At 37.3% G+C, this 24,721-nt stretch overlaps 1 protein-coding gene across 9 annotated transcripts in view; it reads right to left on the minus strand.

The window, feature by feature from the left end:
• Positions 1-2,710: 2,710 nt before the first annotated feature.
• MEF2C (myocyte enhancer factor 2C) overlaps positions 2,711-24,721 on the minus strand; it is a 146,203-nt gene continuing 124,192 nt past the window's right edge. For 8 of the 9 annotated variants that reach the window (XM_061189432.1, XM_061189428.1, XM_061189427.1 and 5 more), the window contains 4 exons: positions 16,228-16,400; positions 13,689-13,818; positions 12,951-13,086; positions 2,711-7,366 (listed from right to left, as the gene is read on the minus strand). In XM_061189432.1, coding sequence (XP_061045415.1) covers positions 7,045-7,366; positions 12,951-13,086; positions 13,689-13,818; positions 16,228-16,400 — 761 coding nt within the window. In that variant the 3' untranslated portion in view covers positions 2,711-7,044. The remainder of the gene's footprint in view (positions 7,367-12,950; positions 13,087-13,688; positions 13,819-16,227; positions 16,401-24,721) is intronic. The other variant, XM_061189434.1, reaches the window with a different exon arrangement.

Below are 24,721 nucleotides of genomic sequence, written 5' to 3' on the forward strand. Positions count from 1 at the left end.
TCGCTGCCTGAAATTTCACATCTCTTAGACAGACTTCTGTGGTCTCTCCTCTCTCCCACACCATTTTATTGAACTAGTTCTCAGGTATCACCCTTCTTTGATCTTCCTCCTCTGGAACCCCAATAAAGCACTGCACACCGTTGAACGCTTCTTTTTTTCTTTTCCTTGAAACCTCTCCATGCCTTGACAGCACTCTTTGGTTTTCCTTCTGACTGCTCCTTCTTTGTCCTTTTCCCTCTGTAGGTCTCCCCTCTGCAACATTCCCTTCCAAGCCTACTTCTCCCCTCTCCCTTGCCCTTTCTTCCCCTTGACACGCTTTTCAAAGGCATGGCTCCTCCCTGCTAGTAACATCCAAAACTTTACCTTCAGATTAACTGGTATCCTGAGCTCGTCTATATTTACAAAATTCTCATATTCTTCTTGGATATCACTCAAACTCCACGGGCTGAAAACTGAATTAATTACCTTCCTGACAAAGCAGTGACCTCTCCATATCCAATTTGAACATTACTATGATCCTAATCATTTAAGCTTGAAACTATAAACAATTCCTTATCTATCATCACTCCTACCATAAACCTAATCATTTGCTGTACTTTAACAATTCCATCTCTTGTAATCTTTCACTTAATTCCTTAAACCCCAGACTTCTTAAATTGCAATTAATCAGACCCCAACCAACTCTTCCAGTCTTGTGTCTTACTGCTCCCCTTGGGAGCTTCCCGGCCTCTGTACACAGAGGGTAAGGAGAGACCAAAGAAAGAGGCAGACCACTCCAGATTGGTGGGCGGCAGGTTTAATAAGCAAGGAAACTTACACAGAAGGCTTGTCTTGAGTGGCTGCAATATAAGTGGATCTCTGCACCCACTCACCAGAAACTTAAAAGTTTTGTTTCTTGGCCGAGCAGAGCGGCTCTCCGGATCTTAGTTCCCCGACCAGGGATTGAACCTGGGCCCACGGCAGTGAAAGCACCGAGTTCTGACCACTGGAAAGCCAGGGAATTCCCTTAGAAGTTTATATAGAGGACTTAATGGGGGTTCAGTCATGCATACTGTCCAGATGATCTCAACACCACCTTGCTCTCTTGAGGCTGTGTTCTTGGAAACAGCTCCCACTGTGGGAACAGTGGGCAGAACGTACATTCCAAAGACGGGCGAGAGGGTGAGAGACCTCTGATTGCCCGAGTCCTCCTCTCCATGATCTCCTCCAACACCTACACATGCTATGGTTTAAACAGGGTGGGCCATCATTCCTGCAAATTTGTCTCTTGCTTTTCTATCCTTGTGCCTTGGTATCTACTATTTCCTCCTTGTAGGTTGCTCTTATCCAGGACTGGAGTTGTAATTTGCAGGGTTCACTACAAAGTGAAAATGTCCTTTTTTAAAGAGCATGGAAAAAGTGCCTCTAAAGTTACTACAATTCAAGCCTTCCACTTTTTTTTCTGTTAATCACCTCTGTTCACATACATGATCTATTGTCCTAAATGACTTCACTTACAAAACACAAGCTCAAAGGTTAGATTTTCAAGATGGTGACAACAGAACATGAAGCTAAGTGGAGGGCCACGTGTGACTGCAGAGGTCTTGCACCCACACATCAGCCCTGTCCTCATCCATCTGGGCCTTTCTCCATCCTACCCACGTCCAAAGACAAGTCAAAGACTGCTTCCGCTGGGCAGATTACGAAGTGCCCATTCTTGGGGCTTCAGCTCTGTTCCAAAGATGGCCAAAGTGGTTCCCTTCTAGCACTTTGCAGATGTCTCTGAAAACACTTCCTATTTCCTATTAGCCTTTTAATCTCCTATTAGGTTATACATTTATTAATAGCAAGAGCGACATCTTGATTCATCCTAGAATCTACCACGAGATACGCATAATAATTGCTTAATAAAGGTTTGCTGAAAATGGATAAAGAGAACAAAGAGAAAAGCACTGCCATTCTGAAGCCACATGCAGCGTTTCTGCAGGAGGCATTCTCTTTTTCATCAGAGCAGGAGTCACTGCTAATGCAAACGTCCAGTTCTCCAGTTGGCTGGCCAGGGCCTCCTTGTTTTCCTTTTCAGTTCCTAAATTAGTCTCTATGTTGATCTTTCTAAGGACATTTCCTTTAGAAATTATATCAGTAATTAAATTTTGGTAATGGATATATTTTATAGTTTCTAAAAATGGATGAATTCACTAATTTCCTCAAATATTTAGATAGAAGCCTATGTTTTCAACCTCTTTTGGTTAACTAGACTATTCTGATGAAGAAAAAAGAAATAAGTCTGGAAGTGCTTTTTACACACTTTAGTTTAACAAATATTAAACATGGGGATACCTTGCACAATGAGTTTTGGAAAAGTCTGTGTAATTAAGCAAGTTATCAAAGATCTTCACGGAACTGCTTTGATAACGAAGTTGAGCCACTTGATAAGAACCTTGAACTTCCCACACTGGCTGGATACATACATCACCCCAAGAGCAGGGAAGCAATTCACACTCTCCCTCCCCCCAAAACATAAATACCCCTCTTTTTGAGTATTTTGAGTTGAAAACTGAGGAAGCTCACTTGTGCTTGTGGGAGAAGCTGCTTTAAAAAAAACACGATAAAGTGGAATAAATTTAAACAGCAAAACATTAATTAAAAAAATGCACCACAGACACTGCATCACTAAGAAAGCCAGTAACTTTACTGAATTGTCTGCAAAATACAAATTATACCTTATTTCCAGCAGGAGAAACTTTTGAAAATTCCCCACTTTTATTCACTACAGACAGCTGAATTAAGTCCCTTGAGATACACAGATGTGGTTTAACTTAGTTATAACATCTTGTCATCTAGTGGCGACAAAGTCCAGCTTATGCCGCTGTGAGCCTCTATTTGAATATTTGTTGCAAATGCTTGTATGCCCTCATTTACAAGCTATTTTAATTACTGTCATTTAATGGAAACAAGTCCCCAGAAAAAGAAAAAGAAGAAAAATGATACAGCAAACCATCTGAAGCAATCCAAGTCCTATGCCTACAGTGACCCAGGGCTGCTTCGCTCCAAGAGAACACTGGTAATGCATTCAAACCACAACAGAATCTGTCTCTTAGCTGACCTCTCTGAATTAAACTGAGGTATGGATCAATTTGAGGTATGAACAGGGAAGGCAAAATGCAATACCCGATTATGAAAATAACCAAAATGGACAAATTTCATGTAGAAGATATGTGGCTTGGATTGCTCCACATCTTTGGTTAAAACGTATTAAGAAAAGCCTTTAATTACATCTTGTAGTCTGAAGCATTCTAACAGACACCAGTATTCCATCAATCTTCAAAAGATCTGTAGTGGCAGGAAATTAACGCCATATAAGTGATGACATCACAGCAGATGGCACAAACGGGAACAGATGAAGTACGCCATGCTTAGGCAACAGCATTAATTGAGGGTTCAAGTGGCTGCTTCTTCTTTAAAAAAAAAAAAAGATTTTTTTTTTTTAAAGAAAGAAATACAAAGCATTTACTCTCTGGAGTAAAAAACAAAAACAAGGATAAAGGGGCAAAAAATGCTATCTCTAAGTTAGAAGATGGGTATGTAAGAAAAATAAATACATAAAAGTGTGAGAGGGCAGACATTTTTTTAAAAAGTGTATTGGAAAGTGTATTGGAATTTTTTTAAATTTTCACCTTAGTTAACCTTAAAATGATCTGAGGATGATAGGTATTTTTATATTCATCATTACAAAATGCTAAATTCCACCTTTGGGAAAAAATAAGCCATTTTACTAAAAAACACAATTTTAAAAAAGGTTGAAATGAACAGCCTTCCACGCACCAATGCATACAGGTTGTGCAGCTTGCGTATATTGCATCAGTTTTACCAGTATTTAAGCTTAATATTACCAAAACATCTTCTAAAATAGGATTAGATATAACAATACTTGTAAGCTGTGTAAAATGCCACTTATGGTTCTTTTACTTGCAATGAAGAATGTTGCCTAAAATGTTACTCTAGGATGGGTTATGTAAAATAACACTCCCTCAGGGCTCTGCCCTAAACTCCTGAATACAAAGGATTTACCATGATAAAAACCCAAAACCATACTAGCTTTGCAAATACAATAAATGGTAAATTACAGATAAGGTATAAGGGTAAAGATAGACAGCGATTGTTTACAGAAAGTGACTCATCACAATCAAAATTGTGCTTCTTCTCATTAAATCATCTTTAAAAAATTCTCAGATTATCCCTTTGCTATCTTGCCACCACTTTATATGAATTCAGTAGTGGGAACAAGAGATGACTGGCATCCATTTTCAAGTGATTCTGTTCTTTTCATGTTCTTATAAAACTATTGTCAGAACTGCTGTAAATAGCCAAGGCTTCTGCTGGCACTTTAGCTTACTTTATCTTCAGCATTAGAAAATCACTTTTTCTTTCTTGCTGAGGCAAATTGCAGGTAAAAAATTAATATGGCTATTTTTTCATATTTTCACATAATGACCCTTTCCCACCCACTGGTAAGTTATTGATAAAGTGTTTTGAAATGACAAAGAACATTTGTGATATTTGCATATTTTGTATACATCAAGTTATAAGGATGGGTTGTAAGAATGGGATCAAATTTATGGCGAGGAAAATGATTTTCTGTTTTTTTTCCCTCTATGTGTGAATGTGTGTGTGTGTGTGTTTGTTTTCAGGGATGATTTTCTGTTTTTCCTCTGCATAAATGTTTTTCTTTCATGTTCCATGGATACCTGGAGTAGTGGGATATATGAAATGATTGATATTTTTTTTGTTTGATTTAGTATACAAAACGTTAGTACAAGGCAGGCTAGCATCCTATATGGATACAACCAAAGGTGCATTGTGGTCTAATTGTGGATTTCAGATCAAGTTAAGAAAAATATAGCCTAGTTAGTAAGGTCTCTTGGCTTTTGCCACCCAGCGGCAGCCTTTTGCAATGAGAAACACATAGCAACTATGCAAGAAAAAGAAAACACTGGATAAGAAATGTCCTACACCTGATATAGCAGTGTCGATCTTACTGTCTATCTTCTTTGCTGTGTATGTCAATGTGTATGACTGGAGATGAATCGACAGATCTTCACATTCCAAGAGAAAATCATTCCTAGACTGAAATCTCTTTTAAACAATATATATCAACTTTCTTTTATGGCACTCACTTTTTAAAGGGTCTGAAAATTAATCCCTTATAGACGAATATTAGACAAGAGTCATCATTATTTTTTGAAAATTAAAAAAAAAGGGACATAGAGAGGTTCTTTAATGGGATTTCTTGAAATGGCTATTAAATCTCTTTATTGAAGAAAAAATAGATGACATACATGCTTTATGCAGAAGTGACATTTGGGGGTCCTGACACACCGGGATTGTTCAACAGTCCTATATTGCTGACAAGATTGTTAAGGGTCAGGTAAAATAATTAAAAACGGATGACGAAGCAACTATCCCTTTACCTGCTTCCTTCTTATCTAGCACCCAGTCTTTCACATTTTTCTTCTGTGGGAATTTATAACTCATGCATAGAGTAAACTCCATATCACTTGTTTCTAGGGCTATATTGGCAGGACATGTGCCCCGACACAGCTCTCTATTCTGGGCATATTTCTTAAAAGCGTTATCAAATTCTAGGCTGAAAACCAACCATATCATTTAGGATATGGGCAAGTTTAGGGTATGCACTTACTGAATTCCAAGATGCTTGGTGAAATGGTGAGATCAGAAAGGGGCCCTGCATTTGATAAAAATGCAAAAACAAAAACAAAAAAAATAGCATGAAAGAAACTAATTAGTATATACAATGGATGTCAGTTGACCCAATTGATTACTAATGGATTAAAAACAATTTAGGGTGTTGCAATGTGATATGTTCTAATCCCACAGGTTATCCTTTTGACAGCTGACCTTGAACTTATAAAATGTATGCAGAGTAAAAGAAAACAGAAAGAAAATAGTTACTCAAATGTGCAACTGCACAAATATACCCCCCTCCCGCTATTAAGATAACAAAACTTCTGCTATTACCATAATATTATATATATTAGAAAGCTATACACAAGCATGTTAATTTCACAGATTTTTTAAAAGATTCTTAATATTTTATATAATTAGAAATACACATTTCAAAAACAAAACTTCTACAAAGAGAAAACAGTTATCTTGGTTAGCAAAGCATGGAGTTCTTCATGGCTTAGGGTAGTGCTTTCTATACAAAAAGTCCTTTTTGGTTTTTTTACAGGACTGTTTAAAATATTAGCGAAGCTATCAAGGGGGAAAAAAACACATTTTGGCTTAAGTAAACTACAAAAAGCCACAAATGCTTTGCAAACTCTGTCTTACCTTTTATATGAAAATAAGCAAAATGTAATGTACATATTTTTATATTTTTATTTAATAAGAGATGCAGACCCAGATTTATTTATTTATTTAATTAAATACGTTAGCCCTCAAACTCCACATTTTTAAAAATAGGTATGGTCCTCTTTTAATGGTCGTCGATCCTTTCTCATGAGTGCCATACACCAAGGATGTGCCTGCAGGTTTGTGAGCGTTCTCGGGGTGGGTGTTAGGTGACCTGATGTGTTCCTAACATTTAACCGTGGCCACCCTTTGCCGGGTCTGTCCAAAACATCTATACACTTTTCTATATGTTGCATAACAGCTGCTCTCTCTTTCAGTAAAGATCTGCCGCTTTTGGCAAATGTTTCCTTTTGTCTATTTACATGTAAATAACGTTGAACCTGCAACATGACACTATCTATTGTAACATACATTTTGCAAAGGAGCACAACAGTGAAAAGAAGTTAGCCTTAAAATCTATTTTGTACAAGTGTTCTGTTGTACAACTCAAGTGCTAAGCTTATCTCAGCATTTCTGTTTATCTTTATACTGTATCACTGAGGCAATTTAAAAGTACTTTTACAAAACAGAGTACCTGACTTTTTTTTTCCACACACAGCACATATAATGCATATCGACCCCCCTTCCCCATTAAGGTATAGCACACACACACACTGCAAGAAAAAAAAAAACTATTAAGTAATAATCTGATCATGTTGCCCATCCTTCAGAGAGTCGCATGCGCTTGACTGAGGGACTTTCCCTTTCGTCCGGCGAAGGTCTGGTGAGTCCAATGGGGGAGTGGAATTCGTTCCGGTGATCCTCTCGGTCGCTGCCATCGTACGAACTGCTACAGCTGCTCAAGCTGTCAACAGGAGATCTCCCCGCCTCGTGGCGCGTGTGTTGTGGGTATCTCGAAGGGGTGGTGGTACGGTCTCTAGGAGGAGAAACAGGTTCTGACTTGATGTTGAGGCTTTGAGTAGAAGGCAGGGAGAGATTTGAACTCTGAGATAAATGAGTGCTAGTGCAAGCTCTGTAGGAGGAAAGGAAACCCAGTTACAGATGGAGGAGGCCTGGAGCCCCCAGGAACTCACAATTACATAAAACATCAGCTTAAAGATTTGCATCGACACCAGAGCATGCCCAGAGGGAGGAGAGCGTGCTTGAAAGCACCTGGGGGCATCGCCTTCTTAGAGCAATCAGGATGCTTTTGTTGATTTGCCCCGTAATAATTCCAGCATTTAACTAGTCCAGGCCTCATGAATCATACCTCTAGTCTCTCACAGCCTCCCTAAATGTCCGGGTTACCGGTTCAGGAAGGTTTTAACAAGACACGCTGGAAAAAGCATTTTCTATGTCCACGGAATTTCTCCCTAGACTAGTTCCAAAATGTAATCCAAGACTTAACAATACAGGGCTTAGGTTCTGAATCAGATTTCTTTGATTTACTAATGCCTGTGTTTGAAAATTATTGTAGAGAGCTTATTATGGATATAAATGTTTCCCTCAATTTAATATGCACATTAAGTTGCATAGTCTTCAGAGAAAGTGAAGAGAGTTCAAATTTCAAATAAATAGAATCCATAAAATGCTACTTATAACCGTTTCTGGTGAAAAGCTTGGGATGGGGAAAGACAGGGAAGGAAATTTTAAGTATTGGCTTAAAAACACTTAAGACTTCCTATCCCACTAAAACTGAGAAAGAATTTGACTTTCTTCATCCTTTCTCAGTTACATGGGATGAAAACACTGTTTTTTTCCCCACAATTACCTCAATATTATTATTGCTAGTCTCTCCCTGCTGGGATACTAAGACCACTCCTCTAATTCATCATTGTCATTAGTTGATGAATCTGGATTTGCCTAAGGAAAGGTTGTTGTAAAAAAGGATCTAGTGTGATTTTACTGGGTTTATAACCCTTAATCCTCATTTACTCCAGGATAGCGTAACTTGCCCTTCTTCCAAGGTGTGGGAGAATTTAGATACTTGGAAGTTCTGAAGGGAAAAGCATCAAGCTCTTAGGTGTAGACTAGCAATCACAATGACTTTGATCAGGATAAACCATAGTAATATTGCTGACATCAGTTTTAAGATGCTTGTACTGTTCTTACATTCTGAGTGCACTGACATCCATGGCTAGAGTCAGTGTTATTTGTCCATATTGTCAAGAGGGAACAGAAATCTCTTTTACTGAGGAGAGTCACAGTAAAGAATCATCCATACAGACACACCCATTTTAAACAGGAAAGCAAACCCACCTACTCATGTGTGTGATTATGTTACTTTCCAATGGAGAGAATTAGATGGTATTAAAAATGTCACTATAAGCAGTGAGAAAATGGGCATATATTTCAGAGGAAAAAGTGGAGTAACTTAGGGCTGGGCTTTTGGAAGATGCAATTCAGGTTCAAGATATATAGAGATAACAAAATTAGAAATGAGTTTATCTCTGAGTGATGTTTTATACAAAAGCACCACCTACTGGCAAAGGATTACTTTCCTTCTCTTATTAATAGATGAGCTAATGTCGAGAATAACATAAGGGAGAATTGTTTGTTTCCCTAATAAGGCTTTCTTTCTCTCTCTTTTATGAGCTTACAGAATCAAAGCAGTCTTAGCATTTATATCAAGATACTACACATTGAGTGTATATAATTTTCAATCACCTGTTTATACTTTTATTTATTTCTTGTTTTTATTTTACATTGTATATTAGTACACTAATTTTCTAAGACTTTTAATTAAATAATCTTTAAATCAAAAAGATATTGAAATGAGGAGGGGAACACCTGTATTTCAAAAGGATCCATAATGGTGGACTATTTTATCTTGGTTCAGAGTTACTTAATGATTCATTTTGATGTCACAGGAAATCATCTTTTGATTTCTGGAAGAAAGAATTTTCATGGCTCTGGATAAGGAAGACTATATTTCACTAAAATTTAATTAAATGCTTCTACTATGAATCACACAACTGTTTAATAATGAATGTCAATTAGGGGTCTGAAAATAAAGTGGCATATCAATAAATACTTTTGCCTGCCCTTTGACATTTAGATTCAGAGGCAGGGTGACATGGAAAATTAGAAAAAAATAATTTGGTGAGTTGAACCAGGATAAGCAGTTAATCTGGATAAACTGAGCAAAAAATAATATAATCAAAATGCTGTTTCTTTAATACAGCTTTTGGAAGCTGCTTTTTCTACTTATTTACTCCATTTCCCAAAGTCAGCTGGCTTGTATAGATTTTGCTATATCTCTTCCCCACAAAAGATACAACACTAACTGTTTATCCTTTCCTACAAACAAATAGGCTAGTCCCTAAGATAAGATAAACTTAGTTGGTGGCATTTCATTTGACAGTGAAAGCGTTTATGAAGCATTCTGAGTAGTTCTGGGGACACTAAATCCACAGTAATGCATTGTAAGTGATATCTTAGATTCAGCTTCATTATACTGTGCTATGGGATTCAAAACAGAATGAAGTTTAATTGGCTAGTCTCCATGATCAAAGAAGTATGTTCTTGAAAAAGCAGCATTAACAGCACTTTGCTGTATATATACTAGATTCAGATATAAGCATGTTGGTCTACTTGTTCTTGAGAACAAAATTTTTACAGACACAGATAATTGTGAGATACTTCCTATGTGTAGGTGATGAGGAGGTGGATGGGGAGACAGAAGCCAGATGTGCACGTTCCCATATCCAGTCCTGCTGCAAGCTCCCAGCTACCACAGATGCCTTCCTTCCAGCTGGGGAAACACCGACCTTCCCCATATTGTTGAGAAATGAAACATGACTGGATAGCTTTATTCAAATTTCTTACTGCCCCCGCCTGGAAATTAGACTATCAAGCTATATGTAACCTAACCTTTTAAAAATTGTCTTTACTTAAAGTCATCTCTCAGTATGTACTGAATACCCACATCAACAAGGATGATGATGGAAACGCTTCTAGAAAATAGGTTGTCTTTTTTTTAGGTGGTAGGAGAAAAATACCAAAAAATTTGAGGGTCATTTTCTCAAATATTAGTATTCGAATGACTTTTGCTAACCCTTGATGGCAAGTTCCTTCTGCCAGTCTGCTCTGCCCCCTACATAGGTCAGTTTATGCTGTTTATCTAACTTGCTTAGATAAAATCAGATACTAGATAGTGCTAACAGTATAGCTTTAAGGACTTAAAGGTATTTCTATGAACAAAATATGAAGAGCTCTTTCATACTTCTTTAATTTTGAGACAGAATTGTGGCAACCCTCTTGGGCTGCGAGGAATTTCTACTTAGGTGAGCTGAAAGATATTTTACTCTGCTTTGAACACTGTATCTATCCGAAAGAATGTGAATCCACCACACAAGCATTTGTGACTACTTTGGCCTGGAAAAATATCAGTTTTTAAAAACTGATTTACATTGTAAGGAATAAGGTAGCTCATATAATTTATTTTACATAAATGTTACAACTTGGGATTTTCTTTTTATTTTTAAGATTTAATCGTGTGAGCATAGGCTAGCTCATTTGAAGAAATCTCCTTATGAAAACTACTGCGTGTGTGTGTGTGTGTGTGTGTGTGTGTGTGAGAGAGAGACAGAGAGACAAAGAGAGAAACAGAGAGAGAGAGAGAGAGGAAGGAAGGAAGGAAGGAGGGAAGGAAGGAAGGAAGGAAGGAGGGAAGGAAGGAAGGAAGGAAGGAGGGAAAGAAGGAAGGCAGGCAGGCGGGCTAAAATTAGAATGCCTGGAAGGGGTATCTATTTGAGGGATAAGGGAAGTGATTAAGTGCAATAAAAACACATAGATTAAACTCAGAGTCAACTCATGCACCATGAGAATTGGTGTTGAAAGAAACTGGAATTAAACAAAATGCTTCATCCTCGGCTGTTGTAATTCAGTTCCTCTCTAGTCCAGGGCTGTCACTTCTTTCTCATTTACTGAAGCCTCTATTAAAGGCAGCAGAGAATTTCATTCTTCCCATGTAATAGAAGACAATTTAAAAATTGTAGTGTAGTTAAAATACGTAAATACATGTGTTTTCTATGTAAAAATGCAAATTATCGGGTGTTACTGAAAAGAAAGCCATAGTCGGAGAAAATAATATGGCTTTTGACATTAATAATTTCTAAGGAAAGTCAGTCCTATAATGGATGAATTTTGTGAAAAATGAGAAGTAAACAGCTACCTTTATTTTTGACAAGAAGCACGAACAGTGGATTCACTGCCGAACCACAGAAGTACAATGCCACGTGTATGTATTTTAAGATTGCCTGGTTGATACGATGTACTTAGTGATAACTGCCTTAAAAAGTTATTGCCATAAATGTCTATTTGGATAGTTAACATTTCTGGGAAAATTTAAATGTTATTCTAAAAAGAGACATTCTGTTGCTGTTCAATATATAACATATCTTCAAAGTTAATCTTTCAAGAAAGCAGAGCAACAGTGTCAAGTGAATTTATTTTATTTTTTACATGAGAGGTTAGAGTTTCAACAATAGTGATTAGTGAGTAAAATGCATATAAGCAAATAGTAAATGGGTGAAGACTCCACAACCAGAGCAGTAATCTATGTGAAATCAATTCCACGTGAAAGCTAGTGGGGCTGGAGCGAAGAGAGAAGTTGTGATATCAATCAGTGATTTTTATTCTAATCAGAGTTTTATTCTCATTGGCTCCTTAGAATATGAACATAGAACTAGCTAACTATTTTAACCAACATCTCAGCAGAAAAGTAAAAGTGGGGTAGGCATACCCCATTTTTCTAAAATATAAATATAAAAATATAAAAACGGTTTATCTTTAAGTATTTTATATCCTCCTAGTAATTTCTTTTGAAGATTAATTGAAGTTTTGGAGTTATTAAACTGAAAGTCATGTCTTTGGTTCATGTTTTAAACTTAAAAAAGGTTTTACAAGTAGTATTATTTGTGAATTCCGGGCCTTTTAAGATGTGAACTTTCCTATTGATAAATGACAGGAGTTATTTCTATAATAAAGACGTATCTCAAAAGTACCACAAGGGGGCAGAAATAGACACCTTCTGACTTCAGAAAACAACAAAAATTATTTTTATACCCAAATTTAGATAATTAGTGTATGTATGTACATATACATATATTTACATTCATACATCTATGAATATACAACTATATTATGAGTACATTATAAATATATGAAGTTTGTATATCAGTGGAATAGCTGACCCTCTGAGTATTAGGCTAACTATGTTCATTACATTAGGCATGAACTTTGTGGTTTATAAGTGAAAAGGATTCTCAAATATCTCAAAAATTTAAAAAACTAATAACTATAAATGTTTTCTTATGTCCCACATGAACTATGTGAAAACTTAACTGAAGAAAAACTTATCATTGACAGAAGTGGAAACAAATATAGCCTAAAACAACTGGGAAATAACATACCCTATTATCACAGAGCTCCCCCTCCTCATAAAGAAGAAGGAAAGTAATATTTAAGCTACCTGAAATGTATTAAACTTTCAGATTTTGATAAAGTAGAATTTTACATCCCCTAAAGGGACATTAGAGCACAGTTAGAGACTGCCATTTGTCATTTACCAATGCATTCTAAAAGTGTATTATGAAAGAAGTAATATTGCTTACCCCAGTTGACTGAGGGCGGATGGCGGCATATTATGTAGGTGTTGTTGTTGCCAGCCAGTTACTGAGCCAAGATGAAGAGCGCTGGCGGTGTTAAACCCAGACAGAGACGACAGGTCTGCGCTACTCAGAGAGTACTCTAGAGAAGAGAATAAGAGAGTCAGGGAAAATATTCAATTTGGAAATTATCAAATGGTGAATAGAATAATCATTTTCAATTTTTAAAATATTCTATTAGTATTATTTAATGATTGTTATACTTTTATTTTTATTTGTGGGAGGGAGATAAAACATTAGGGACAATTTTAATTTAAAAGAGATATACTATATACCAAAAATTAAGTATTCCATGAAAACTTCAATGTAATACAGCCTGCAATTCTAGTTTATTAGAACTACAATCTGGTATCACAAGTAGGTACATAGTATTTGATGACCTAGAAATGTTTTTTAAACAACCTTGAGAAAGTGAGCTTTCTATTACATCAAAGAAACAATAGCTCATTTTCTTGAAATTGTTCTTATATATTGAATTCAGGTTGGGTTAATAAAACTTTTGCTCACTAAGAAAGAAACATGTGGATATTCACTGTCTTAGTAATGAATAGGTAATGGTATAGTGCTCTGGACACCACAGGTATTAAATAAAGCTTCCTAGCAGACTAAAGAGTAATATCTTTTTCATCTTGCTTTTTAATAAAAAGTATTTAATGTATTATTTGAACATGGCAAACTACTCACCGTTACCATATGTTGTTGAAATGGCTGATGGATATCCTCCCATCCCTTGTCCTGGTAAAGTAGGAGTTGCTACGGAAACCACTGGGGTAGCCAATGACTGAGCAGACTGGGAGTTATTTATCCTTTGATTCTTTTAAAGTAAATAAAAAGATATTACTTATAGAATTTTTTAAGAGTTAAAAATACTAGATTTCAGTATTAGTGTTGCACATAAAAAGAACTTGGTACAAATCTCATGAAATTAATCATTTAACATGTGTCTCTATGAACTCTGCCAACCCTATCATTTACAATCCTTCAAGAGACCAGTTGTTGCCATAGTAACCCATTACATCAGTATCTCCTAGGCAACTGAACTAGTAACAAGTACCATAGCTTTATTATGGGTAAAAACAGACTATGTTGAAAACTGATTAAATATGTATACTGTACTTCTATTGTTTCAGTTTTTATTCAAATGCAAATTTAAAAAAAATTAAAATCAACCATGGTGGTTTTTATGCTCAGTTCTATACACACCAGAGCAGATGGGTAGAGGGTTCATGCTATATTTTGACCAGCAGGTGGTGCTCTGACCACTTTTTTTCAGATTCTTCTAACCTTCCCTCAAACTAGACAGCAAAGCAGCTAACGTATATATTTAATTCCTTAGGGCAAGGAGATTAAAAATTCATATAAATTTAAATATCTTGAGAATTTAATTCTTAGAAAAATAAGCATATTCATGGTTTTAAATAACTAAGGATATTTTTGTTTGTTACAATTTTACTATAAATTAAATCCTAAAATAAACTGAAAACATGGCCTTTACTTACAGAGGTTGACACAGAAAAATAGATAACCTGATATCTCACCTATGAGTGATACTTGAAATGAATGGCATTTAAATATAATCAATATTGACACACACTAACTCCTGACATCTTTCCATTTTACTACTGCTACCTCTCCACCTAACAAGTCACTTTGGGTTTCTCCTTGCACGTGCCAAGCACCCTCACCACTTACCAAAAGCAGGTCGACATCCTCAGACTGAGAGCATGCGGAAGGAGTTTTATTAATTAGTGTCTGTAAATATTTATAATTGGGCAAAATCTTTTCAACAAAAGGAGAAGCATCTTCTGATAGACACAACAGTTTAAACAGTTTTAAAACTCAGACTCTAAAGATAACTCCTTACAAAGACATTCTTTGTTTTCTTTAATGAGCTGTTTGTCTCAAACATGAAGACAATCTATCCAGTTTTCAGCACAGGTCAGTGTCTCAACGTTCATTATTTCACCACCACATTTTGAGGGAAAAAAAAAAAGATTGTACTTTGAAACCCCACTTGCTGGAGGAGGGGGGAAACCGCACCTGGCTGCCAGTGAGAGACCTGACGGATGGCTCACAAGAAACCCTGGGGAAAGCCTCAGTTTTAAGGGACTTGGAATAAATCTGCTGATAGAGAGAGCCTGCCATGCATGGCCCACACGGCTTGGCTGTGGCCCTGTGGGAGGTTTTATTTATCCAGCCTTTTCCGAAGGGAATGTTGCACATTATGTGAATTTTTGGGGGTTGATATTCAAAATTAATCTGCACTGTGCCATAATAAACTAATCAGCTTGCAGGACTGTTTTACCCTGAAGCTTGCCACAGAGCAGAGAAAGCAAAAAAAAATGTGTTTGCAGAATGATCTAAATCTGTCTACTGAATCTTGGTTTTAAATGTTCTCGCTCTTAAGCAAAGCTAATTTGGAGAACACGGATGTAAGTCTCTTTGTTGCTGAATGTGGTCCCACAATATTATCTTCACCTTAGTCCTGCAGACCCAGGAGAAAGAAAAATGATAGCTTCCAGGGATATTATTTATATTTCATATTTATTTATTCTTATAAGTGCCACAACTTTTTTTGATGTAAAATAAAAATATAACCTTTGTTCTCAAAATGCCTAGAATTTTAAGACAATTTGTTTCTGAGAGGTAACTATTGGTATAAAATGCATATTTGGAAAGATGAATTGAGGCAGTGCATAGGCATGTGATGCATTAAACATTATCATTGCAATATACCTAAGAAAAGAATTGCTAATTAACGGGACAAAGTTCATTTAGGAATTCTAAGAAAGATTTTTCATTGTCAGTACCTTAAGGACATACTTATTTAGTTCAATACTGTAAAAATCTGTTATGAAATACCTCATTCTGTGAGTGTGGTTCTACCATTGGTCAAATCAAATCATACGTCCCATTAGCAGAGTACTAGGTAATGATTTTTTTCTAATTATAAATTGAAGGCCTTAAAAGGAAATGTTTTCTTTGCCCCAGAACACCAGCCCTATACTGGAGTTTTTTGGATGTTGGTTCTTTTTTTCCACGGAAAAGGGAAAATGCACACTAGTTACCAGAAATAATAGCTAAATCCAACAGGGCCCCAGCAACAGCACTGACATGTTAATTTTCTGGGAGCATGTGAGTAATTCATAAAGTTAGACAAATACACAAATAGCAAAACATATACAAAACATCAACATTTATTTAAAATGTAATTTCACATTACCACTGATGGCATCGTATTCTTGCTGCCTGGTGGAATAAGAACTCGGAGATCTGGTTTACGGTTATTCATCCCTAAATTCATGGGGGGAGGAGATTTTGCTTGCATATTCTTGTTCAAGTTACCAGGTGAGACCAGCAGACCTGGTGAGTTTCGGGGATTGCCATACCCGTTCCCTGTTAACACAAAACAATGAGAGCACTGAGGAAAAAAAAATCTAGACTCAAAAAATGTTTCTAGAGAATACACTACATGAGATTAAGAATAAAGGATTAACAGGGTGAGACTATAACGTACATTGAAAGTTCACAGGATGACTGACAGCCTCCACATCAGTAACCCAATCAGTTATTTAACATTCCTCTGAAGGAAGATTAAAAACTCTTAATGAGAAGAGACCTAATAGATAGCAACTTGCCCAGAAACCAGCATATACTTTTTTTCTATTAAAAAAATTTTGGGAAGAAAGTCAGACAGTCAGTCGTTCAGGGTCTAAGAAAAGCACTGAATTGCTCCTGCACTTTAATTGACTAGCTCAGCGGAGGCCTGGCCGGCATGACTCACTCTTTTGGTTCAACGATTTGGCTTTTATTTTGTGTATCTGTGTGTCCTTAAGTGAACAAAGGGCATACCAGCAAGACTATAATTTCTAGGACATGCAGGAGGAGTAGCAGCCTCTCACACGCTTTGCTATTCAGTTCCCCTTGTCTTTGAGCGATTTCTCCCTATGGCTTTCTTCCATCTGGTTTGCTCTCCTCACTAAGCTCAGTGTACGAACCTGCAGCCCTGCTTTCTTGCTCACACAGAACTTCAAAAAGCAGGACTCCTTCTCAGGAGCTGAAATGAGGGGATGATGCCTCCACTAAAGTGCTGATGCACAGGGCACAGGAGTAGCCATCGAGTGGGAACCGTCCTGAAAGGGTTTTCTTTGGTCTCTGATGCTTAGCCGTCCACTAACAGATAAATGGCTCTCTGAAGGTGTCCATTTCTCATAATTCAAAATACACTGTCCCGTGACAGGCAGAGCTGCGGAGGGAGCCGATGCAACCTGAGCTGAACCAGAAAGTCCCCTGCTGGCTTCCTCTACCATCTCTGATTGGAGAATAACAGAAACCACCTAGGTGATTCAGCAACCCGTGCTGGAAACCTAGACAGTTGTTTTCTAAAGCTCTCTAAAGGAGACGGTCAAACCTCGTTGTTACTGTCATCATTATCATTATTGTAAAACACAAGTATCTATTACCCCAGGACGAATGACACTGCGTGCTACCCAGCGGGGATGCAGAGACAAGCCCCCCGTCCTCAAAGGCCCTGCAGTCCCTTTGTGGCAATCCAATATAGACACGCGTGAAACATACGCACCAAGACAAGGCAGCCTGGGGTGAGGTGCCACAGAGCAATACAGATTAAGTGCTATTGGGTTCCCAGGAGGGAACAGATTATCCAAACAAGATTCATGGAAGAGGCAAGAACTGATGTGAGTCTTGAAAAAAGAGAGGAGATAGTAAGATCTCTGGGCTTGTGACCGGGCACTGGGAAAGGTCCAAGGTGGCAATGTACAGAGGATGGTCAGGGACACTGTGAGCATCCTGGTGAGAAGGGAACCCATGGAAAGAGGGGAGTGTCAGAGACCCTGAAGGAATATGGAGGGTTGGGCTGTGGAACCCACAGAAGTTTAGCCTGTGAATTCCAGGCTAACATGTCTTGGGTTTAAATGGTGGAAATGCAGACCCCTGAAGGTTGCAGAGCAGAGGTAACACAGGCCTTTAAGTGGACAGAGAGATCTACTGGTATTGGGATATTCTGTCATTAGGAAGGCCTGATAGTGTGATCCAGTCTGGAAACTTCTATGATGACCTGAGCTGTGATGAGGAATTGGGAAGGCAAAGCCCAGGTATGTTTCAGGAGATATTTATGGGCACATCTTTTGAATTAGAATCTATTTGAGGCACACTGTGTAGAGCACACTGGTTCTTCATACCCCATTCATTTACTTGTCTCATTTTATGCATGAATAAACGGGCTGAATATATAACAAATAACTACAAGATTAAATCTGTCAATTGGATTATGCATAAAATTCTCCACTTTACTGGAAGAAAAAACCCACAAAATAAAACAAACAACCCCTCGCCCAAAGCGTGTCAAGTATAAAGTAGTTGCTTAAGAAGTGTTGGTTGAATTTGTATGTAAATTACTCTTCTATAATAAAATTTCAAGAAAATTAGCTAAATTCTCTAAAGCCAGCTAAATATGTCGAAAGCCCAAAACATTTTTTTTTACAGTTAATTTGGATTGTTTTCTGTGGCAAAAGTTATTATATGAAACAAATGCAATTTACCTTTTTCCACTAGGAGAAATACAAAGGATATGTTCACTTAGAAAAACGCTTGATCAAATGGAATGCTCACAGGAGTCTTATATTTAAGGTGTCTTACTGAATCATTATCGTGACTATGCTAGGGCTTTAGTTTTAATTAATAGATTCCACTGGATAAAAAGGGAGCGAGAAAACCAAGACAAAGTTTGCTCTCTACTTTCCTGTCAGCTGAAGCTCAGACTGACAGACACACTGAATGCCTATGTCACTTATCTATTAAGCCTGTGTGAGATCTGGTTTAAATAAACAATCAAATGGAAAATTAGCTGGGTAATTTCAAAAGAAAGGGGGGAAAAAAGTCAGTTAAGCAGTGCAATGAAGCTTGAACAGATCTGAAGAAACTAAAACCCCGGCGTCGTAGATGCCGATACTGGTTTGCATGGAGGAGTTATTTTGCTAAAAGGAAGTAAAACCGCTTTATGAAATGTGTTGTCCTGTGATATGACGAGCACTGGGCCAGTGTGCGAAAATGGAAATGCTGCACGGAGGCTCTGAGAAAAGCTCGTTTTTTTTAAAATTAAAAAAAAACAAACATCTTCTACAGTAAACGCTGAGAAATTCCAACAAAGCCTACCCCTTTTTGCCCACATTTTAAACAATGATTTGGGGCAGCAGTAGGGGGAAAAAAAAGCAAACATATATTATAGTTTTTCACCCAATAAATGCCTCAAAACTTAAAAAATTGATTTGAAAAGCATTCTATTTTTCCCCTTGGAATATTTCCTGTTGTTTGGAAATTATGCCATTTTAGAAGATTAGTCACATATTTTAAGGTGTTTACATATTGAAGGTAAAATATTTTGAACCACGATGACACTTCTTAGATTCATATTTTTAGAGCATAAAGTTATTTTTGAGAACAAATAAATTCTGCCTTTTACCGGTGAGTTTCTGCTGTTTTTAGCATATTGTGCCAGCTAGCATTTTGGAGCCGTATAATAACCATTTCTGTTTCCAGCCACCAAGTTGTTATTCTTTTGGCATAATATAGATTCAGGAATGTGAGGCTGTGGATCCTAAACCAGTGATATAGAAACCTATCATTTGAAAATCAATGATGAATACATTCGTGTGGTTTACTGCTAAGAAGAGCCTGCATTTAAACCGGCTCGGAAGCCGTGGCCTGCTCCTCACTCAGGACGCTTTGGCCTTGGTTGAGGCTGCTGTCCTACCTTAAGATGAGTTCGCCCAAAAGAACAGCCTCTTTCAAAGTCAGGGGTCGGGAGGTGGGAACCGCCACCCTTCAATAACCTTCTGAGATACAGATTCCACCTTTCTTCATGTTTTAAAATTACCCTCCGCCTGGGACAATTATCAATTTGGATGTGACTGCATGCAGATGTCACATTCCCCTGACCACTTAAAAGCCCCAAAATTATAAAGCATGAGTGAATGGATTTCCTGATTATAGATTATAAGAAAACGAAGAACAGACCAACTTTAGAGTTCGTTTGTTTTATCGTTTCGTTTGATTAAAAATATTGTTTCACATAAAACAATTTAAGCATTCATGATACAATTTGCATAAAGGATAATAGAATCTACCTCTCTTGGTTACAAGTTTCTAAACACTCATATTAAAACTAGTGTAAATACACAAAACTTCAAATGTGGTGTTAGGAGAAAAAAATTTTTTTCTTTCCAGTTAACTTGAAAACACTTGCTGCTTTTTCTTTTTTTTTCTTTTAAATTGACTCCTATTTTAAGAAGTTGTAAATTCAAAGAACATATTCCTGGCTTAAGATGTTGTGAGGAGGACATTTTGCCTTGTCTCACAGAGCTCATTGAGTATGTAGCTCTCTTTGAGCCCGAAGTTCTGAAACTTTCTCTTATTTGGATGTTTAGACATTATGAGTCTTTTCACATCACTTTTTTTTTTTCTCTCCTGGACTTTCAATTATAAATACAAGAATATAAATCTAATAAGCACAAAACAGAAACTAGTCCTCATGGACCAAGGCTAATTTTTTCATTGGCACAATCTGTTTTTGTAGTCTCTCAAGTCGTCATCTTTGACTATTCATTCCCACTTCCTCTTCCAACTCCATATCCAATTAGTTACCAAATCTTGCTAACTTTTCTTCAAAAATGTCTCTCTCCATTTCCATTGCCACCATCCTAATTTAGGCTTTTGTTGCCATTTGACTAGGTCTTTCCATAACCCCCCGTTTGGGTTCCTCGTCTCTAGTTGAAGGATTCTTCACCAGGCCTTAAGATGGGCTGCAGGAAGATTGTGAGCTCCTTGAAGCTGTATGCAAATTTTTGTGCATATGTGTTATAATAAACCTAATGTACACTCCCAAGATTTTCTTTAAAAATCTTTCTCAAGTGTTGCTTCTCTCATGTTCCTTTTTCAAATCATATTTAACACTAGTGGGTCAGTGCCCTGGCTTGGCTCTCCAAACTGTGCATAGTTTGACCCACTCTGTCTATCTAACCTAATTTCCAGTGGCCACAGCCAAGCTCACCATCCTCTGAATAAGCCTGAGTCTTTGCTCTAGCAGTTCAATAACTGGCAGTGTTTGATTTCCTGTTTAATTCAAATTCATTTTTAAGGATCGGCAAAGGCCCAGTGCTTTCATGATACCTTTCAGTCAACCTCAGCCCACCTTGAACTCGCTCTCCTCCAAAATCCTGCATAATTAGAGGCTAATACTACACAGAGCACTAGTCCGTTAAGGGTTTCAAATGCTCACAAAACACATATGCAGATTATGCTGGAAAAATTAGAATTATTCAGGAACGGGACTAAAAGTCAAGTTACGGAGGGAATGTGGGATGAGAACTGAAAACATAATGTGTAACTTGCTAATTTCAAACATCAAGGGTCTCTCCTCTTTATGCTACTTGAGAACATTTTCTATTTCAGATAATGATTACACACTGATGACCAAGTACACCATTGAGACAAACTGTTTATCAACCATATAATATAAAAGTCAGAAAATCATGCAAGTGCCCACCTACTAAATTTGTTAATAGAGAGTTAATTAAAGCTTCTTTTTCATCTACTGCACCTGTTAATCATTTCAAAGCACATTACCTTAGCTAACTGCAAGCAGTAGACTCAAAGTAGAAATTTTCCCTAATGAAAAAAAACTCTGAGATGCTGGATCTTTTCTTCTACACTGTCAAGTGTTTACAGCCATAGGTTGTCTCTATATCAAGATGAATTTCAATAATAATTTACTCATACAGAACTTTCTACCAAAAGACGGGCTGCATGATATCCTAGGAAAAAGAATGGTAGAAGGGTGGCAATTAAGAGTGCACAGGATTTTATTAGGTGGTTCAGAGAGAGACTTCCTGGAGAGAGGGAATTCATGACAGATCTCAGAGTCACGACTGTGTTTGAGAAGGATGAGTATTCCTATGAAGGTGAAATATAGATCATTTCAGAGGATGCAGTTTTCAGAAGTTGAAAAAGTAGGCTAGGCCAACACAAGCCTCTCAGATCATGTTAACTTTCTACTGTAGACTTTATAATAAACTTTTACTAAACTTTATACCATAGAAAATGAACAGCCAAAGTTGTTTGTGAGTAGGAAGTGGCATCGTTAGCTGTGTATTGGGAAAATAGCAATAGTGGCAGTGGAAAGGATACATTACAGAGTTAGACGGTTATAAGGAAGCTAGTTAGGACACATCTGCCAGGGAACACATGAGGAATGAGGTCTGAATGAGGCAGCAGAGTTGGGAAGATTTACAAGGCAGATGGGCATCGAGGACAAAGGAGGATTAAGTAGATAAATCCAGTTCCTAGTCATGAGGTCTCCATTAGAGTTCCTTCAACTATACTGAGCCTTGGTTTTCACACGCTAAGTAATGATTTCATTAGTATTAGAGAAGCATAAAAGTCATCTGAATCAGAGACTCCCACCTACTCTCCCAAGGCAGCTCACCAACACGACCATGCAATATTAACAACAGCAAGCATTTTATATAGTACTAATTACCAATAGTATTAACAACATCAAGCATGCATCTTAAGTACCCAGAACAGTACAGGCACCTATGCAATGTTTTGTTATTATACCTGGATATAAAACACCTTTAATCCTCAAAACAACAACCCTGTGAGGTGCTAAGAGTATCCCTGTGTTACATAAAGAGAAAACTGAAGAACAGAGAGGTCCAGTAACTTGCCCAACGTGAAACAGCTATCAGCTGAGCCATGGTTTGAACCCAGCAATGTGTCCAGAGTCCATGCTCTGAAGCACAACATGGCCCTGCTCCTGGGAACTGGTCATACTCTGAGATTTTGAAAACCCTTCTCTGTCAAACCTCATCCTAAAATTACAGGAACACAAAGGAAGAGAGGAAACAAAGGGTGAGACCAGGGACATGAGACTCAAAGGGCCTCCTAAGTCAGCAGTGATGTGGAACATGGTCAACCTGGGCATCAAAAATAGCAATTCTGGTTCAAAAGACACTGGACTTACATAAGGGGCACAGAATGGTGATGTTCCAAACCATATCTCTAGTCTCCTTCTGGATAAATAAATATTTACAAATAGGAAATATTGGGTTCAGCTACACTAAATGCCAGAGCAGCTGTTTAACTTTCAGCGTGCTATTCTGAGTGGATGATTAAGTATGCTTTTAAAGGTAGATTTTGTAATACTTTAGTCAATAATCTTCTCCCCTGTAATAGAGGGTAAGGATGTTTACCTACCTACTGTCTATTTAAGAGACCAGCTTCATCAGAACCACTCAACATGATAGGGAAACGCCCAGTATTTTATAGTATCCACTATTAGATATCTGGAAAATAATTTCTCATACACAGGTTATAGAAATTACTTTGTTTAGTACTTTGTTAATGGTATCTTATTTTTGGAAATTTGGAGCAAACTGCCACAGGAAAACATTAAGCTGAACATACAGCTGAACCTCTGATGTATTGATTTTCTGTTTTTACTTCAGCAAAATGCTTTGCCCACTTAAGGTTTTTTTTTTCTTTCAACAGAACAATTTTTAAAATATTTACAGCATACAGTCTTGTTAAACTAGAGATGTTACATATATGATAACGTTCACTACTATCAATTAATTTTACATTTGACTTTTTAAAAGTTTTAAGGTAAGTTAGTTTCCAATATCAGGACATTGGTTTTGTGTCTCAAATAAACCTACGGCTTTTCATGTAATTTTATTTGTACATAGTAAAATTGCTCATACAACCCACTGTTCTACTGGAAGCAACACACCTAAAATAGTTTTTAGTGGGAAAAAATTATGACCTTCTAGACTTTAGTCTTATATTCACTTTGCCCTGAATGCCTGAAACACTGTTAAAAGCACTACCAACTATAAGTTATTCAGCTGTTGTAAATCACAATCAGTATTTTTTTTTTTTTTTTTTGAGGGGAAAGGAGATCTTTTTCATGAGATGGCTCTAAGGGAAAAGGCAACCACAAAACATTTGGAGGTCAGAAATCTGGGAATGATGAAAATTTCAATATGCCTACTGCAGAATGGGGGCAAATCAGATTTCTGATTCTTATCCAGCTTAAGACTCCTGATTACAGATTCTTAAAAATAAAATCAAGTCTCCAATCTATCGGGGGGTTTCTCAGGGAAATAATATAATAACGCATAATGTTAGACTAAGAAGAAACTCCTGTGAAACCTCAGTGCCTTTTGTGGTGTATTCTTAGAAAATACCCCAAGAATACACCCGAGCCAAGACTATTCTTGGCTATACCAGTTAGAGGGCAGCAGACGTTCTAAAAAGAGACTTGTCTCTTCTGCTTGACCATGTCACCCTGATGCTGAACCATGCCTTCGTGGATTTCCTACTTACCCCATTTGTCCTTGATGTTTCTTAGATGTGTTTTGTTTAGTATCTTTTGTGAAATTAAGTCTATCTGCCAACTAGAACTTTAAACATTCAGCACATACAATGGGCTCTGGATTGTGAGGCAGACGTAAAGAATTTTTACTTATTACTGAGTTGTTTTCCTAAAGATTGGAGTCTGTGTTACAAAGCCGGTTTGTGTTGGCAGACCACTTTCATTTTTCCTGAAAGTCATGTGGGTCAGGCATTATCATCCCAATTTGTGACAGATGAGGAAACTGAGGTTCCGGGAGTTTCTGAGACTTGTCAGTAAGTGG

Source organism: Eubalaena glacialis, chromosome 4 (genome assembly GCF_028564815.1).
Source record: "Eubalaena glacialis isolate mEubGla1 chromosome 4, mEubGla1.1.hap2.+ XY, whole genome shotgun sequence".
Lineage (NCBI taxonomy): Eukaryota > Metazoa > Chordata > Mammalia > Artiodactyla > Balaenidae > Eubalaena > Eubalaena glacialis.